At 40.8% G+C, this 17,897-nt stretch overlaps 1 protein-coding gene across 1 annotated transcript; it reads left to right on the forward strand.

Moving 5' to 3' along the window:
- The first annotated feature begins 586 nt into the window (after positions 1 to 586).
- Positions 587 to 3,890, forward strand: socs9 (suppressor of cytokine signaling 9). The gene is made up of 2 exons (XM_069668689.1): positions 587 to 689; positions 1,800 to 3,890. The coding sequence occupies exon 2, from the start codon at positions 1,966 to 1,968 to the stop codon at positions 3,643 to 3,645; it is 1,680 nt and encodes a 559-aa protein (XP_069524790.1). The 5' UTR covers positions 587 to 689; positions 1,800 to 1,965; the 3' UTR covers positions 3,646 to 3,890.
- The last annotated feature ends 14,007 nt before the right edge of the window (positions 3,891 to 17,897 follow it).

Here is a 17,897-nt window from a genome sequence, read left to right on the forward strand (position 1 = left end):
CTTTTTTTTGCAGAGTCCACTTATTATAGTTTTGAAATTTTCATTTTTATTTAGTGTTTCATTTTGGTTTTTGATTTCAGTTTAGTTGTAGTTAGTTTTACGGGTTCATAAGAAGTTTTATTTTATTTTGAAGACTTTACTAGTTTTAGTTTCGTTTTGATTTAGTTTTTCAGGTATTAAGAGGAAATCCTTGATTTAAAGAAGCTGAAAATGGTAGGATGAAAGAATGCATGACATCAAATATGATTTTCATTAGGCCTCTTTATTAGGCCAGTGTCTCTCGAGAAGTCAAACAGAGCAGGACAAAGTGGTAGCTATAGCAACCACTGTGTGAATCGAGGGGAAAACTAAACAGCTTTTACCTGCAGTTATATTTAGTTTTAGTTCGTGTTGCATTGTTCATTGTAGGTTTTATTTCGTTTTTTTGTAATTGTAGTTTTTATTTTTATTTAAGTTAACAAAAATATTTTTTCATAGCTAGTTTATTTTTTACTTTTCGTTAATAACCCTGGTGCAGACGTTACCGAAGAAATTACTCCCAATTACTTTTTTACTTCCGGGTTGCACGCGATTTGAGCAGTTCATTTATCAAGCTAATGTGAGCTAGCCGCCTTTTTGTTTACCGTCATTAGTTTATCTAAGAAGAAACAGAGGTTTTTTCGTCTGGAAACTCGACAACAACTGCTTGGGTATGTTTACACATTTTGTTATGGTTGAGAAAGCTAGATATAAGCTGTCATAAATACAATTTAATCGTTCCTCCTGCAGTAAATAGTGGTCAAGTTAGCAGATAGCTAGCTGCCCTGCTAACTTAGCCTACCGACCATAAACAGCTGCTTGCTAACGATTTTAGCTCCGCAGCTAAGGTTAATGTTGTCGCTTTCAATGTTTCACTATTATGGGGTGATTGATTTGTCGATTTGCCTTGAGAAAGTGATATCTTTTAAGTATTCAGCTAATGCTAACTAACGTTAGCTTAAACTGTTGTGGGGAAAAAGTTAGAATGTTTGTTTTTTTTGATCGACAGTTCCCTTTCTCACGATAATAGTTGACGTGATCTGACAGAGGACAGAGCCCTATCCCTGATACTGAGCTTTATGGCTTCTTTCAGTGCGAAAAGAGACTGTTTAGTTGACACATCAACTGGGTCAAAATACAGAAAACTTGAGCAGTTCTGCGCTTTAGTTATCTGTCAACTTATTGTTGTTTTAAATCACTGTCAAGTAGTTAAACTACTGATGTGTGTGACATCTTCTCATCTTATCAAGACTCAAAATATATAAAATTTTATAGATCAGCAACAGAAACAGCCTCAAGAATGGCCGTTAAGTATAATAAACTAGCGCCGAAACGAAAAGTTATTCAGCCAATCAACAGAATATTTATATAGGCCTTCATACATTTTAAAGACTATTATTTAAGTCATTTGTTAAAGCAAAATGTAACTTTATTTTTTGTATCATTTTTAAAACTGGCAAATGTTAGGTTTTGGATGTGCCATTTTAAAAACTATTTTCTGAACCTAAAGATTCATGTATTAATCTGAGAAAATCAACACATTAAACTATAAAGAAAATACTTGTAAGTAACAGTTTAAAATCAACCCTGCTCTAAAACTGCTTAGCAAAAACTGAACATTATGAAGCATCTTCATGAAGATTAAACCTTGGTTTTGTAGATTGCATCAGTTGTAGATAAGTTTAACCACTGCTAACTGAGTGTATATCACTAGTAATATGAGAATATGTTATGATGAAACGTTTATTGAAAGCTCTAAGCAGAACTCTTTTGTTTTGCAGGCCATTTTAACACTCTGTGGTCACAATGCATGGACAGTGATCATGTCATCTCAACCGAGGGGTGTGGATGGGAAAGTTCCTGCCAGAAGCTAACTGCAATCACAAGTCATCCCTTGGCAACTCCCTGGAGTGGCCAAACTCTCGCCGGTTCACCACATAATCCATCATGTCATTACCAAAGGAGTCAGGGAGCAGAGGGAAAGATCGAGAAAGGGGGGCCCGGCCCAAGGTCAGACAGAGCCGGTCAGAGGAGAGAAGAGATGCAGGCAGCGGACGGAAAGGAGGAAAGGGGAAGAAAAAAGGCCTTGCCTCCCATGAACCAGTATCTGAGAGGCCTGTCAGTGATGGTTTTGAGTATGGTGAGCTGTTGAGTGACCTTGAGGCCAGGGATCAATCTTCCTCCTCTCCTTTGAGGGAGAGCTGGAGATGGCAGGGTTTGGAAGTTGCCGCTTCATTACTTGGACAAGAACGGGTATCAGCAAGGCCAGGACCTGTTAGTTCTGCTACAGACTCACCTGCAACCAGTGAAGGTGAGGGCAGAGGGTCAAGCGCCAGTCGCACTCTCCGCCAAAAAATCCAGGATGCCATGGGGCAATGTTTCCCTATAAAATCACACAGTGCGACAGCACCCGCACCACCTCCACAAGCTCTTTCATCATCAACTGTCTGTGCATCCTCCAGGCGTAAAATCCATCTGAGTGAGTTGATGTTGGACGACTGCCCTTTCCCTGTAGGATCAGAGCTGGCTCAGAAGTGGTATCTCATTAAGCAACACACAGCCCCCATTACCCAGCCCCCCATGCTTGATTCTGCAGTAGTGTGCAGTGCCCCTACTGCAGCCATGGCTACTGTGGTGGAGGATGTAGATGACAGGTTGCGAGAGCGCAGGCGCATCAGCATTGAACAAGGAGTTGAACCCCCACCCAATGCAGAGATCCACACATTCGAGGTGACGGCCCAGATTAACCCTCTCTACAAGCACGGCCCTAAGCTGGCCCACGGGATGAATGAGTTAGCCGGGGCAGACAGAGCTTCCGCCCATCAGCAACAGCAGCTTCTTCTCCAAAGACAGCAGCAGCACCAGCTCCTGCTACAGAGCTGTTTGGACACTCTAGATGAGGTGGTGGCCACAGCCTCCGCCTCCGCATCTGCCTCAGCCTCAGCCTCTGCCTCCGCCTCCGCCTCCGCCTCTGCCTCTGTCCAAACCTGTGACACAATTCCCGACGCTCTGGTTGACCCAGAGGTAACAGCGACCAGCATGCCCTCCAGAGCCATACTTCCGCAGGCTGAGCATCAAAAGTCTCACGATGGCTACCGCATTCACACCCAGATCGATTACATTCACTGTTTAGTTCCAGACCTGCTGCAGATCACCAACCTCCCATGTTACTGGGGGGTCATGGACCGCTACGAGGCAGAGACCCTGCTGGAGGGAAAACCAGAAGGCACCTTCCTCCTGCGTGACTCCGCCCAGGAAGACTACCTCTTCTCCGTTAGCTTCCGCCGCTATGGCCGCTCACTCCATGCCCGCATCGAACAGTGGAACCACAACTTTAGCTTCGACGTGCACGACCCCAGTGTCTTCCACGCTCCCACTGTTACAGGATTGCTGGAGCACTACAAGGACCCAAACTCCTGTATGTTCTTCGAGCCCCTGCTGTCAAACCCCATCCATCGCACACAGCCTTTCACCCTGCAACACATCTGCAGAGCGGCCATAAGCAGCTGCACCACCTACGACGGCATTAACATGCTTCCCATTCCAAATGCTTTGAAAAAGCACCTGAAAGAATACCACTATAAGCAGAGAGTACGCGTACGGCGAATGGACACCTGGTGGGAATGAAGAACAACAAAGACATATAGACTAAAAAAAACTACTACATACAAACACTCCCTGACATGAACGCAGTTCTTGTTCCTCACTCTTATCTGGCTGACACTAACCTACACTGCACTGTACTTATTTATTTAATTCCTGCTGTACCTGTCTTAACAATTGTATTACATTACACTGATGAGACACTATGTAATCTCACTGACCTTGTACACAAAAGTTCTTTAAGCTCAAATTAAACAAACTTATTTAGATCTTTTTGTGTTCAGAGAATCACCCTCACACATCAACTGTGTTCTCGAGTGTGACTAAATCAGCTTAATTATCTGACGATGGGGGAAAGAGTCCCAGTGTGAATCGAGATGATTATAATAGAGTTGTTCATCAGTCACGTGCTGAGAAGGTGGAACACATACTGACAATGTTTTTTGTCTTGTTACTGAGGTGTGGAAGTGCGGCACGTCTGCAGTATTAATCATTGTTTCCCGCATTGAGCCAGGGCTGATTACAAAGGGTGAGAGGTTGGTGCAGATGCTACCTATTTGTATTAAAAAAGCTGAAGGCTTGCACCAGAATAGATACTGAATTTGTCACACAAAGTCATGATTACACGCTCACCTAAGATTTCAGCGTTGCGGTAAAAATGAATGTCTAGTGCTCAGATTCTACATCATTCGGCTGCTTTGTTTTCACCTTTCATTCATCTGTGGTTTCCCCTCTGAGATTAACATGCACGCAGGCAGTGCCAGCGGTCTTCATTAGTTTTGATGTAAAGGATCAAATGTGGCCCTTATGAGCTTGTCAGCAGCAGGTGAAGCAGCTGTATTACCAGAATGCAAATGATGAAGTCTAAACATTTCTGGACCTCATTTTGCTCAAAAATCTGACTGTTGTGTCCAGTTCTAAATTTAGTGCCTCTCAGTGAGGAGGTTTGGTTTGGCTTTTTAGTGTCTAATTGTGGTGTAAAGACCCACGTCCTTAAAGGAAAAATTAATGTTGTTGAGCTTCCTGCTGTGCATATTTTAAAGAGGTTGGGTGTCTACGCACTAATCGATTCAAGCGGTTCAATGACAAAATTACCATGGTGAATAACGATGATGACTCTTAATTAGCAAAAAGAATGAGAGGAGAGGGAGTGTGTTTTGAGCATTTTTCAGGAGCTTGATATTAAGTGAGTCATTGAGACAAAAATCTGCAAACTCTGAATATCTCTGCAAAAAGGAGTCAGTCCTCGGCTAACATGTGAAGGAACTGGATTTTAGGCTTTGCTGAGTAAAGTGTCAAAAGCTTCAGTGGTTAAATCAACAAACATGAGAAAAGTATATAAAACTGAGACCAGGGACCGAAATAATTTTATTCCTCATCTGTCACTGTAGCAACTCACTGAATGTTTCTACAATACCCTGAAATTGTTAAGCTTTAGAAATGTTCAAACTTGAAGAAATGTGAAAGATATCGCATAACCTTAATTCCTGACTTAAGAGTTGCCTTATAAAAATGTTTATTTATAAGATGGCGGCAACTTCAATAGCCAGTGTTTACACTGTATTTGTCAGTGGCAGGTACTACACCCACGTTAAAATGTACTTTAATATAGAAGGTATTTAAAGTGTCGACATTGTGAATGGGGCAGATGGGGAAGGACTCTTTCTTTGAAATGGCATGTTTGAATGTCCTCATAAAACAAATTAATGTGCCCCAAGATTCTCAAAACAACACAAAGAGTAAAAAGCATTTAATGCTAAACAGACTTGAATTCACCCTGACATCTCAGACTCAGACAGACTGCCTTTGTGCTGGAGTCGCTTATTGCAGTGTGAACAGCATTTTGTATTAATGAAACCACACAAGAGAGACCACACTGCTAATTGTTGTATGCACTAAGTAATAATTGCAAAAGACAACCGTTCCAGTGTTAATGGGAAAGCATGGCGAATGGATCCCAGATCATCCTCTGAACCACTCTGTGATGCTGTTGTCTCCTTGAGATGGGCGATTTGATATGCAGGAGGCAAATCATCCATGACAAGCGCTCATCCGCTAATGAAGCTGCTGTAATTTAAACAGCAGTTCCAAGGCAGCATTAAAGTCTGCATCCAGAACACAAAGTCAGGACCTTTGACCTTTGTGTACTTCATTAAGCCACTATAAAAACCTGAAGTATAATATGAGATTTACTGTGTTGAAGGACATTTGACCTGTGATGCATACACAAGTATGCTACACTATGAACACCACACAAGCAATTTCAGCCTCCTGACAGCTCAAGGCGTTTGTATTTCCCAGAAGAGCACAATGCTCTGCAATCTGCTAACTCTGCCAGGAGAGATCCCATGATGAATGTGTTTTTTAACACTTTAGTTTACAGGTCCCATAGTATTCCAATTATTTCCTGTTTTGTATCTGTTATTCAGAGGAAGGTATAATTTGGTACTAATTGGTTCAACCGGTGCACATTGATCAATAATTAACAATGAATTGCTTGTGCAACCTAGGCCTTAGAGCTCAGCGTGTCATGTGAACAGGCAGAAATATGGAGTTTCCCTACAGGCAAGCGTGCATTTTAACATACAATATATGTGCTCCTTTATAAATTAAGTTTAAATTATGCAGCTTCCTGTTAATCATCAACTGCTTATAGAGTCAACACAACTACCTCAACTGTCTTTCAGGTAGTCTACCTTTTCCCTTTACTTATTACTAAGGGCTGTTATAGTGGTATATGGACTAATAATAACACTTTTCTAGTCTTATGACACATCTACACGTCACATTCACCCTTTCAAACTCACATTCATACACTGATGGCAAAGGCCTAAGTGCCAATATCCAATCAGATCTATGCCCATTCACACCCGATGGCTAGTCACTGGGAACAATTTAGGGTTCAGTGTCTTGCTTCGACATGTGACTATAGCAGTCAGGGATCGACTCTACCACTGAGCCACAGCCGCCCCTGTTACAAAGTTATTTCCACTGAATTATGGGAGATTACAGACTTGTAAAATAAGGTCCAGCTCAGTATACAACTAAAGTGGAATAGACCTCTACTACAGGGTGCAAATCTACAAGCCAAATCTTCTGAGACTTATGTCAAAATATGGTTGTCTCTAACTGAAGCGTCATCTCATCTTTGCAAGTAATATGTACGTCTAAATTGAAATTATTTCACGTACTAAACTTGTTTTTTAAACCATAAACACTTGTTTTGTACAAATATATGCTGAGACTGAAATAACATCATAACCATATACACATAAACACATTACAACAAACTGTGATCACAAGGAAGAAATTTGTACTGGAGTTGGATCTGCTTTTTTCTACTTGTTAAGAACGATCAGGATTCGGTCCAAAATTTACAGTGTTCTTTCTTGAGCCATGCTACACCCTTTTACAAAATGTCATAATCCTGCTGATAAACATAAGGCAATGTAAACATGACCTCCTTATGGAAAGTAATTACAAAGCTCATTAATTATTTACATATTAGATATTTATTTATTGTAATAAAAACAGCCCAAACAGATTAAATTCATGTTATACAGTGTTTCAGTGCGAAAATGCTGTATTACATCAGGCACAGCAGGTGGCTGTAAAGAGCTTCAGTGCGTATTCCTCTGGCGGCTCTCAGGCCTGTGTGTTCTCTGTGTGTGGTGTGCTGAGATGGTGGGACTGAGTGAGGCTGCTGCAGCTGGCAGCACCGTGGCACTCATCATGCAGGTATTACTGGTCCTGGGGGAAAAAAAAAGAGGACTTTTCTCTGCCTGGATCAGCGGGCCCAGGGGGAGAGCATGCTCAAGCAAAGCAGAAAGCTGATTGGCTACACATACTTAGTGTGTTTGTGTCTGTTTGGACCTCTTTTTCCCTTCCATCCATTGAGGGAAGAGATTTTCCTCAGAGCCTAATCTCTACAGTTGAGCGTCATGGGGGTGGAGAATAAGCTTGGAACACCTGGGGACAATTACTTTACAAATAATCTGCCGGTCATAATCTAACAAATGCCCCCAAAAAGAGCTTGACTCGGCACAGACTTGGCTTATGTTGAGCCTTAAACATGAATGCTGCCCGAGTCTTTTTGTATGCCCGTGCTTTTGACTGCTGTAAGCAGAGCTACTGTATATAGACAGTGAACTCAACTAGCATGAGACGCTGTATGTATCTAGGCCATTAATTCAGGGGAGAGCGTATCAAACTGATTTCAAATTCTTGCAAGATGCATACAACTAGACATGATTCTTCTTATCTACCCCGAGAGGAGGAATACATCCCTGTGACAGAGGAAACACTGCAGCACAGAGAGGAGGAGTTATTTCTGGTCAGTAAATGAATCCAGCTGAATTTCAACCTTGAACATGAATGGGAACATTCTTGCCTATTTCGAGTCACCCCTTTTCAAACGGAGCATTTCTTGTCAAAAGCAAGTAAGTAATTCCTGACTTATTAAAGTTTCAATTCATAAAAGTCTTACTATTCACCCCCAGGAGGTACATTGTCACACTGTGACACGCGTGCGTTTGATGTTTGTTTCCCTGGAAGCAAACCTTTGACAACACAATATTTCCTTCCCCTCATGTTAAAAATCCAAATGCACTGCAGTTCTGGCAGGCATGTAGGGACTCATACGAGGCCTTGGCCAGAGAAAAACATCAGTATTCTAATTTGCAGCTGCTTGTTTTCTTCCTGCACAATCTCTCACTGCCGCTGTTTTTCACTCTCCTCCACTGACAGGTTGTTGATGGAATAATGGGGGTGTTGGGCATGCTACAGCTAAGCCAATGGATACAACACAGATTGATGGGATTGCAGTGTAAATTACACACAGCAGCCTATATCCTAGGCTTTGGCCCATGAAGTCATTAACCAACAGCCTGGAAATAATTCAGGGATATAACCCGCACAGATGATGATGTTTGGTTATATATGAAGCTTTGCAAATTAACAGATCCTGTAATTTGATGTCAAAATGCAGTAGTAATGTGTATCATAATGTGTTTGTACATAATCTGTCTGTAATGGAGCTACAGATAACACAGATATAATTATAGATAACCATTGTTGGTTTTGAGAAGAATTAATTATGAGCCTTCACAATGACTGCTATAAAGGTCCTTGCATCATTGATAAAAAGGTAGGGGAAAATGTATAATTGCATGAATGATGAATTAAATCGCATAACTCTTGCTCACTGTGACTAATTATGCTGTTGCACAACGGTTCCATTGATCAGTGTGTTACATTGAAAATTACAAATGAGAGAGAAATGTGCGGACCTTGCCAGCTAGTTATTGTAAGACTCATTCCTCACAATGGGCACCTTTTGGACGCGGTGATATTTCCAGACATTCATTTTCCATCATTTTAACATTTTCTCACTGAGTGGACGCATTTAATTTGCAGGGAAACATGCTCGTGGAGCTTAGGCGCCTGAATGATTTGGTCTATAAGCAAAAGGAAAAACACTAACCATAACTCAAATGCTGCTTCATTCAACCATGATAAACGCAGATGTTACTAAGAATAAGGGAGGATTTACTGTAGTGTAGAGTAGTTTGAATTTGGTGGTTGGAAGTAACAAATGGTCCAATTTCACAAAAACAATCAATGTAGCTACAATAACTTATTAAAACTGGTTGATTACTCACTTTATTAATTATCTTTTTTTAAAAATAGCTGAAGTGGTGCACGGTACAAGATGAACGAGATTGCCACTTCCGGCTGCCGTCCTTGTTTGGCAAAACAGGACAAAAACAGTCTTTATTATTCATTGAAGGGAATAGGTGTCTTTAAATGTCCTCCAAAAAATGGAAGGTGTCATAAAACAGAGGTATTAAACTTTAAAGTGATGACTCACTCCAAAAAATAGTAAGGCTGTAATGCTGCATTCATGTGCTACAAGGATAGTTCGCTACAAGGATAGTTCGCTTCCAACAGCGGTTTGTTGAATAACTTTTACATTGCTAGCCATTAACCTTATTTTTGTTATAATTTATTTATATTTATATCTAGGCTACTCTTTATAAACAGCCATTAATGGTTAAAACATTATGCCACATAAAAAATTATGAAGGAGCAAAACATTTATATGCAAATCGGGTAGCAACATTTTATGAATTCACTGTAAGAGTTGATCATTATGGAAGCCTGTTTCTGCCACTTGGATGTAAAAAAAAATCCTTTCATTATTTTGAGAAACTTTCTCAATATTTCAACTTAGTATCTCCATATTTTGACTTAGTATCTCAATATTTGACTTTGTTTTTGAGATACTAAGTCAAAATTGTGGGATACTAAATCAAAATATTGAGATAAGTCATTATTTTTGAGATACTAAGTCAAAATATTGAGATTATAAGTCAAAATATTCCGATAAGTCAAACTATTGAGACACAAAGTCATTATTTTGAGATACCTAAATTTTCCCAGTTGAAACTAATTTTTCCGATTGTCCTGACAGTTCGTGAATGGAGCATCCCACTTGGACAGTACAGTATATTCTCTCCTTTTTGACACCCCCGCCCCAAGGACACGTGAAGCAACAACAAACACAACCGACCACCTGTTGCTAGCCAAAAGCAGTACAAGGTTGCTAACTTACCTGCTAGCGCTCACACACGAGCTAACTTTGGAGGCGCAGAAGTTTGGACCAGGTAAATGACAGAGGATAGAAGATATTTTCCTCTGGTTTGGGTAAAAGCTGCAACGTTTGTTCATCCCTGAGGTATAATTGACTGGATTGTCGGATAAATGGCACACTTTTATGGCGGCTATGCGCTATTAAGAATAAAGGGAGACTACACTAATGCCTCTCAGAGCTGCAGAGCACATAATGGACAATTGATATAATGAGACACTAAAGAAGGTGTGCTATATGAAGAGATGAACTGAAGCCCACGCAGTTCATCCTGAACCCCTGGGCTATATCTGTGAACAACTAAGGACAAAGTAAGTATTTCTCTTTAAATTGTAACTTGCATTGCTTTCTGCACTGAACATTAGCTTAAAAGTACTGCATGCTGCTTTTAAGGTCTTGTTTTCTCTTGCATGTGTGGTTGTTATTTTGCAGGCTTGGTTTGCTTCGTTGAACAGCTTTATAGTTTTGGTTATTGATTGTTGAGCAAGGCCACATCTTGGATTGTGCTTTAGCTTGCTGGATTGTTGTTTGCATTTAGTTTTATTTGTTGATATTGTATGATCCTTCTCTGTGTGTGCCTGCAAGCTAGTTGTTTGAACTTAGTTTCTGTGTGATTAGCTTTTCTTTTACTAGGCTTGTATAAAATAGGATAATAAAATGTGCAAAATCAAGCTCTCTTATCATATTCAAAGCTGCTCTGCCATCAATATATACACACAAGACTATTCACATGAGGTTATGTTATTAATAGCCACTTCTCTCATTTTAAAAACCACTAGATCACTGTTAATGGTGACGGCTGGATGAAATACACATTTAAACGTTAACAGTGCTTTTAAATGTAGATTTCCTGCTTCTTCAGAGCCTGACGTGGCTTTAGGCATAGTTATTATTACTTCAAAGTAGGCTTTATTCTGTGACGCACGTCATTATGAGTGATGCATGTCAGAAAAGGGAGGGTCTAACCATGCACTTTATGCCTCAAAGCAAAAAGTTGCACAGTCTTTTAACTGTATTGCAGCCTGACTGCTGACATGTCTTTCATGTCCAGTTGATTTTCTTTCCGTGATTGATGTGTTTGTTCATCACACATATCATTAGATGGCATGCATTTTTTTCATCACACCTCCTTGTCCAAGTTGATATATTTCCGAAGCTGACTCAAAAACACTAGAACATCCCAGCATGGCGAGTAAACCGATTTAAGAGACCAATTTGCAGCCTGCTTCCAATTTGACTGAAGTGGGAAAGACTACAGACGCACTCACACAGTATGGCTCAGTAAACTCTGTAGCTGGACAGCAGATGGTCCTACTGATAAGGGATTTACTTTGTAGAATTTCAGACTTCTTCTTCTTCACTGAAACGGTTCAATATGTGTTAGCAAACTACAACACTAAATGTGACAACATAAATATGTTGATCAGAGAATTTCCAATTAATTATCCTGGGCACAGCAGGTGTGAAATGCTCTCTAATTATTTCTACAATGAAAACTGGCAAAGGACTCTGGCATTGTGTCTGAAATATCTCATTTACTGTTGCTTACATGCTGAACACTCAATAGTTTATTGTGGGCAGTAACTTGAAATGTGTGACACCTATACATTAACATACTTTTTTATTCTATAACTATAAAGCTTGGCATTGATTGATTTTAATCACAAAGTGGTTTCTGTGCCATGGGAACTACTTGTTTCATTTCATTGTTGGACTTTACTGTGCAAGTATGTAGTGCATAAACGCCACACAGTGAACTTTGACACTAAAATTAAATGGCAGACAGTAAATATAAGAAACGGGCAAGGATGAGGAAGCACTTGGCTAAGTAGTTAAAGCAGGAATCTCATGCTACTATCGTGGTAAGATGTCCTCTCAATGTCACAGTTACCTTATTGTAATACATTTTGACATTTGACCTCACCTATGAATACATTTGTGTTCTACTAACCTCCACAGAAGTTATCATAGATTCTTTAAGAAAACTTTTATAACTGAGGACATCTGGACAGAAAAAGAGCAACATATACGTTCATAGATAATATGATTTATATAATAAAAATGAATTCTTTACCTGCTCAAGTGTCAGAGTCTCTTGTGCACGCTGGCTCACTGTTGTCTTACTGATACACTCGTATCTAACACAGGCATCATTAATGTTATACACAACTCCTGTGCTTTTCCGACAATGACAAATTGAAGTGTGTGCTTTAAAAGACGCCTAATGTAAGTTTAAAGTCATCCCGTTGCTGTAGAGTAAAGTCTGAGCGGCTCATCAATCAAAGGCCCTGCACGCCCTCACAGGTGTTTTTAATTACCGCGGCTGATTAGACCTCTGGTCAGGGGGAAGTTCAGTGGAGCCAAGATGGGAGGTGTCTCATGTGTCAACACTTTGTGGACTAGTAACAACCATGGTGGTGAAACTTTATAGTATTGTTAGTGTAGTTTATTGGGAGCTTAAATTTTTTTGAAGAAAATCATAATTAAGAAAGCGGAAGATGCCTGTCAATCATAGTCTGGATACGCCCACACAGACCTGGGGAGTAGTCTACAGTAAAGGATTTAAAGTGAAAGTGTTGAATGCTGTAAAAAATAGTCCTTCATATCTTTGGTAAAACTAAAAAGCAGGTATCAAGGGTTAGCCATTAAGCTTTAGTTTACAAAAAATTCTTAGAATTATGTTTAGAATTTAATACAACACAAGCGACAATCAAAACAGGAGGGAACGAAGTCAATAAGAGCCAATAAACAGCTTCAGGTGCGATTTATTTTTAATCAACATCAACAACATCAACAAGGTCAATATAGTCATCATCATCATCATGAATATCCTAATCAACATCAACAACATCCTCAATATCACTGTCATCAATAGCTTCAATATGATTAAGGTCAGAGGTGTTCATAAACAGCTGGGTCTTCAGCTTCTTCTTAAAGGTGAAAGGGACTCTGCGGACCGAATGGAGTTTGGTAGCTCGTTCCACCACCTGGGGACTACTGAGGAGAAGAGTCTAGTTAGCGACTTAGGGCCCTGTTGTCATGGCAGTACCAGGCTCCTTTCACTGGCAGAGCGTAGTGGGCGGGAGGGAGTGTACACCTGGATGAGGGCGTTCAGGTAGGCAGGAGCCGTTTCTGTTGCTGTTCTGTAAGCGAGCAACAGGGTTTTGAATTTGATTTGAATCATCTACAGAGGTCTGAATGTGCATGCAGGGAGGCCTGCCAGCAGGGAGTTCCAGTAATCAATGTGTGATATCACGAGAGCCTGTACCAGCAGCTGTGCTGCATGCTCTGACAGGTAGGGTCTGATCTTCCTGATGTTGTACAGGGCAAATCGACATGACCGAGCAATCGAGGCCGTGTGAACCTTAAGGGTTAGCTGCTCAATAATGACACCCAGGTTCTGGGCAGACTTAGCGGGTAAGAGCTCAGTTTGTCCAAGCTGGATATTGATCTGTGGGTGCATAGAGGGACTGGCTGGGATGATGCTAAACTTTTTTTTTAGTATGATCAATAAAACAATATTTACAGGGAAAAACTAAACTGTGAAAGTAAATAATTATTTTGTGTTGTATTGGCTGCATGTCTGGATTACATTACACTAAAAATGGTGCAAAATGAAAGCTACAAACATAAATACAATAAAAATAGTCAGTGCAGATGTAATACATAACACCACACGTGCATGTGTGTGTGGAAAGTGTGGCTACATGAAGACTGCAGCATATTCATGACAGAACCAGAAAACGTTTACAGGCCCATAAAACATAAGAAGACTTTGATACGTCCCTCTGAGAAGACGGACTGTTTCACAGAGAGGAGCTCAGAAGGAGACGGGGTTTAGCGTCAGTTTTTTGTTAATCTTTGAATTACAAATAGATCAATAATATGGGACATTAGAGTGCACGCAGGCTTGTGGGGTAGCAGCATATCATTTCCTGTGAATGTGCCCAGGCAGAGCCCTGCTGTGATTTATAGGTTAGTCGTATTTGCATTCTGTGCAATATTTAATAAGAAGCTGGTGGAGTCCACAGGATTCTGTTAATTTAATCAATTTGATCATTTCTAGTCAGAGTCTGTCAGCCATGTTTTAACCAAACTGCACACTTTTGATGATTGACTGACGCCTGCAAAAATGGCAGCGAAATCCAAACGGAGTTGGGAGCTGTTGAATTTAAGAAGAGTTTCTGAGGGGAGCTGTAAAAGTGTTTATTATTATTTAAAAAATGTGCATGTGTAGTGAAGGGTCAGGGCATCCTGGATAACATTTGGACAGAATAAAGCACACAAAGCTTCAGTGCTCTTATTCTTACCTGCATTAGACAACACCAAAGTGTGTTATGTGAAGCACAACATTGAGGGCGGCAGAGCTGCGACATCTTTGCAACGTCTTTATGGTATGGTTTCACTACACGTTGACAGCAAGTGTAAACTTTAGAGGGTTTTTCAGTACTTAAAAAAATATTAGCTTGCAGATAAAACTTTCACAGAAGTTTGAATGTCTTTACTGCCTTGTTTTTATTGGCTCCTGTGCCTCCAAATCAAAACTTTAAGACTGTGGCTATGGCTTGGCAAAAGCTGCATAATGGCTTGTTAAATGAGCAGGAACTTTGGGCAGGAAATTGTTGGCCATTAGGTAGTATCATAATGGCAACCTTTTACTGAATTAAGTATGCTAACTACTTTGAATGCTGAGCATATGCAGAAGAACACAATATGAAATGATGTTGTTCCCAAAATGTAGAACAAAAACAACCATAATAGAACAATTTAAGACAAAAGTGAAGCTTTGTCTTTGAGGAAGCTGAATTTCAAGCAAGAATACAACACTTGCATACGAATGAAATGGATAAACATGTACCCCGTAATAACTTAATGGCACCATATCTTCAGTTTCCATATAAGATTGTGCTCAGCTTTACAATGGAAGATAGCTAATGATTTGTTTGTAAGGGGGCCGCAGCTGCAGTGCGGCCCCTTCTTGGCATAAAATAATTTTGGGTACTTCACATTAGGCATTTCACATGCCAAGAGGGGCGGAGGGAAAGATAAATCCTACAGTAATGGCACAGAGAAGGTGTGGCAAAGCAAAGAAAGGAATATTTGATTACTTTTATGACCTGGCATGATGACAAGTTTAAGGAGAGACACTGCATCCAAGCCAGCTGCCAATCTCTCGCTCCTGTGGTCGGACAGGAGCGGTGGCGACAAATGTTCCAGGCTCAAAGTCTGCTTTTTGTTTTACCAGTGAGGCGAACAAAGAGGAGAATTGTGCAATTATACTTGGCTATTATGTTTTTTCACTTGCTGTGGTGTTGCATAGCTGCCACCGCTCTGCCTTTCATCTTCACCTGTTCAGAAAATAGTCCCCGCTGCTGCAGAGTTATGGTACTATGGGAACAGCCTATTTGTCAAAGTGATCAATGATACCAATGTGAATATTTTCTATAGATTATTTCCCTCAGCAGCAGGAGACGCCACAGTGTACTTTATGTTTCTGTGTGTGCTCTGGCTTTTATGTTATCTGACAGGCTCTTTTTTAAGCATGTAGAAAATCAAATGGATCTCATGACTTTGGCCTCGCATTAGTCAGATTATCATCTGGATCATGAGCAAACTACACGCTGCCCTGAAGCATTTTAACATCTCCACTCTGTGAGATCACTTAAAGGATACTACTATCTACATGGAGAGTCTATTTCTTATCTAGTTTAACGTATGTTTCAAGCGATAACTTGAATCCTGTTCAATCTGTATGAGAGATTACATCATGTGCAGTAAAAACCAGCTGTTTATAGAAGGTGTTTGGTTGCATGTAATGCTTTTAACTAGGCGTTCGTGTGCGCATGATGGCTGCTTCGCGTTCCCTGCATCTGTTTGGAGCGTCATCTGTGCACGTGCTCAAAGATTAACACTATGCATACGCAAGATTAGAGATAGACCGATATGGTTTTTTCAGGGCCGATACCGATTATTAGTAGTCAAGGAGGCCGATAACCGATATTTGGAGCCAATATTCATTTGCAGTAAAAGTGAAAATATTGGCGTCAAAATTGTGAGCACTCTGCATGCACAGCTTTCACTGCTGATTGGCTGTTACCCGTGCCATGGCTCTGCGTGTAACCAATCAGTGCTGTGGGTGGGACAATGCTGGAGACAGAGTGGTGACTGCAGACAGAGAGGCGCGGCTGCATCAGAAACAAAATAACCCAGTTTTAAATTGATCTCTTATCGGTCTTCGGATTAAAAAAAACAAACATATATATATTAAAAACAAATTATAAAAAAAAAAAAAGGCCGATGCCGATATGCGTCAAAATGCTGAATATCGCTGCGATAATCGGCCCGGCAGATAATCGGTCTATCCCTACGCAAGATGCAGTATGCACAGGAACGGTAGGGGCAGTGTAGGGGGTAGAATAGGGGCAGAGGGGATGTGACCAGGTCAGCACAGCAGCAGGGACAACAAGAGCTGAAGACAAGCTGATAAACCAAGTCCCGATGTGTCATTGCCGCTGCACAGGGACAAACATGCCTGTCAAAATAGCTGGTGACAGATCAGTTCCATTGTAGAAGACGACGCGGAAACCTGCAAAAATAAATGGAAACAAGTCCGGGACCATTACGTCTGTGCATGGAGGAACATGTGGTGCAGAACACGCAAAAGCTCATCTCAGAATTACTAACCTCCTTGATTGTCACCATGTCTGTTGTTTACACCCCGCTCATACAGTAGTTGCATACAGCCTGAGTGCATAGACAAATATGTGAATAATTATGTTCATGACGCAGCCGGGTTGTGTACGCAAACGCAAGGTTAAGCAGCGAGTATATCTCCGGCCGAGTCCCATAGTGCACCTGTAGCCTGTAGCCATTCTGTGTCTGCAGAACCAAAGGGATTACTTCTGCCAAATGTTATCATCAATATCTCATCCCCTGTGTCCAGACTGAGAGGTTTCACTGTTCAAGGAGAATCAGGCTTTCATTTAAGAACTGCAACTCGTCCCTAGAAACTGCTCACAGTAAATCCAAGTGTGAGGGATCCACTCCTTCATTTCAGTAAACACATTCTCTGCAGTAGTCGTGAAAAAGTACATCCTTCTGGCTCAGTTATGAGTGAGAACTATTCAGCCTGGGCTCTCAGTGACCTGACAGTGTAGCTGAAGGGTAGTCAATCACTTCCTTTTCCCAAGTCGTATCAACAAGAGAACAGTGACAGCCCGTGTCCTGTTAGTGTCTAAGGCTCCAGTGTGATGTAAAAGCACAATAGATGAAGATGCTTTGTTCTTTGAAGTGTCACAAATTTGCTTCTAAATTGGAAATTGAACAAAATGAGTTTGCAATTTTAAATTATTGAAATCAAAGGCGAGATTGGCAGTTCACCAAGTATTTTTTATTTTTTTTATCTCCACCCGGACGTAATTGTGCACGTCCTAAGAAACGAACAGGCAACAAAGAGGACGAGCATCATACCGAGTCGGAGATAACTAGCAACAGACACAATTTCAAAAGCACCGGAAAGCCTCCTCTTTCCCTCGAGTCTCAGGGGGCCAAATTCTGCCTTCTTGTTGGTTTGCAAATAACAAGCATGTTGTTGAGGAAAACTTGAAATGTAGAAAACCTAAAACTA

The sequence above is a fragment of the Semicossyphus pulcher genome, unplaced genomic scaffold (genome assembly GCF_022749685.1).
Source record: "Semicossyphus pulcher isolate SPU_LCO1_2020_fin unplaced genomic scaffold, fSemPul1.0.p SCAF_19, whole genome shotgun sequence".
NCBI lineage: Eukaryota > Metazoa > Chordata > Actinopteri > Labriformes > Labridae > Semicossyphus > Semicossyphus pulcher.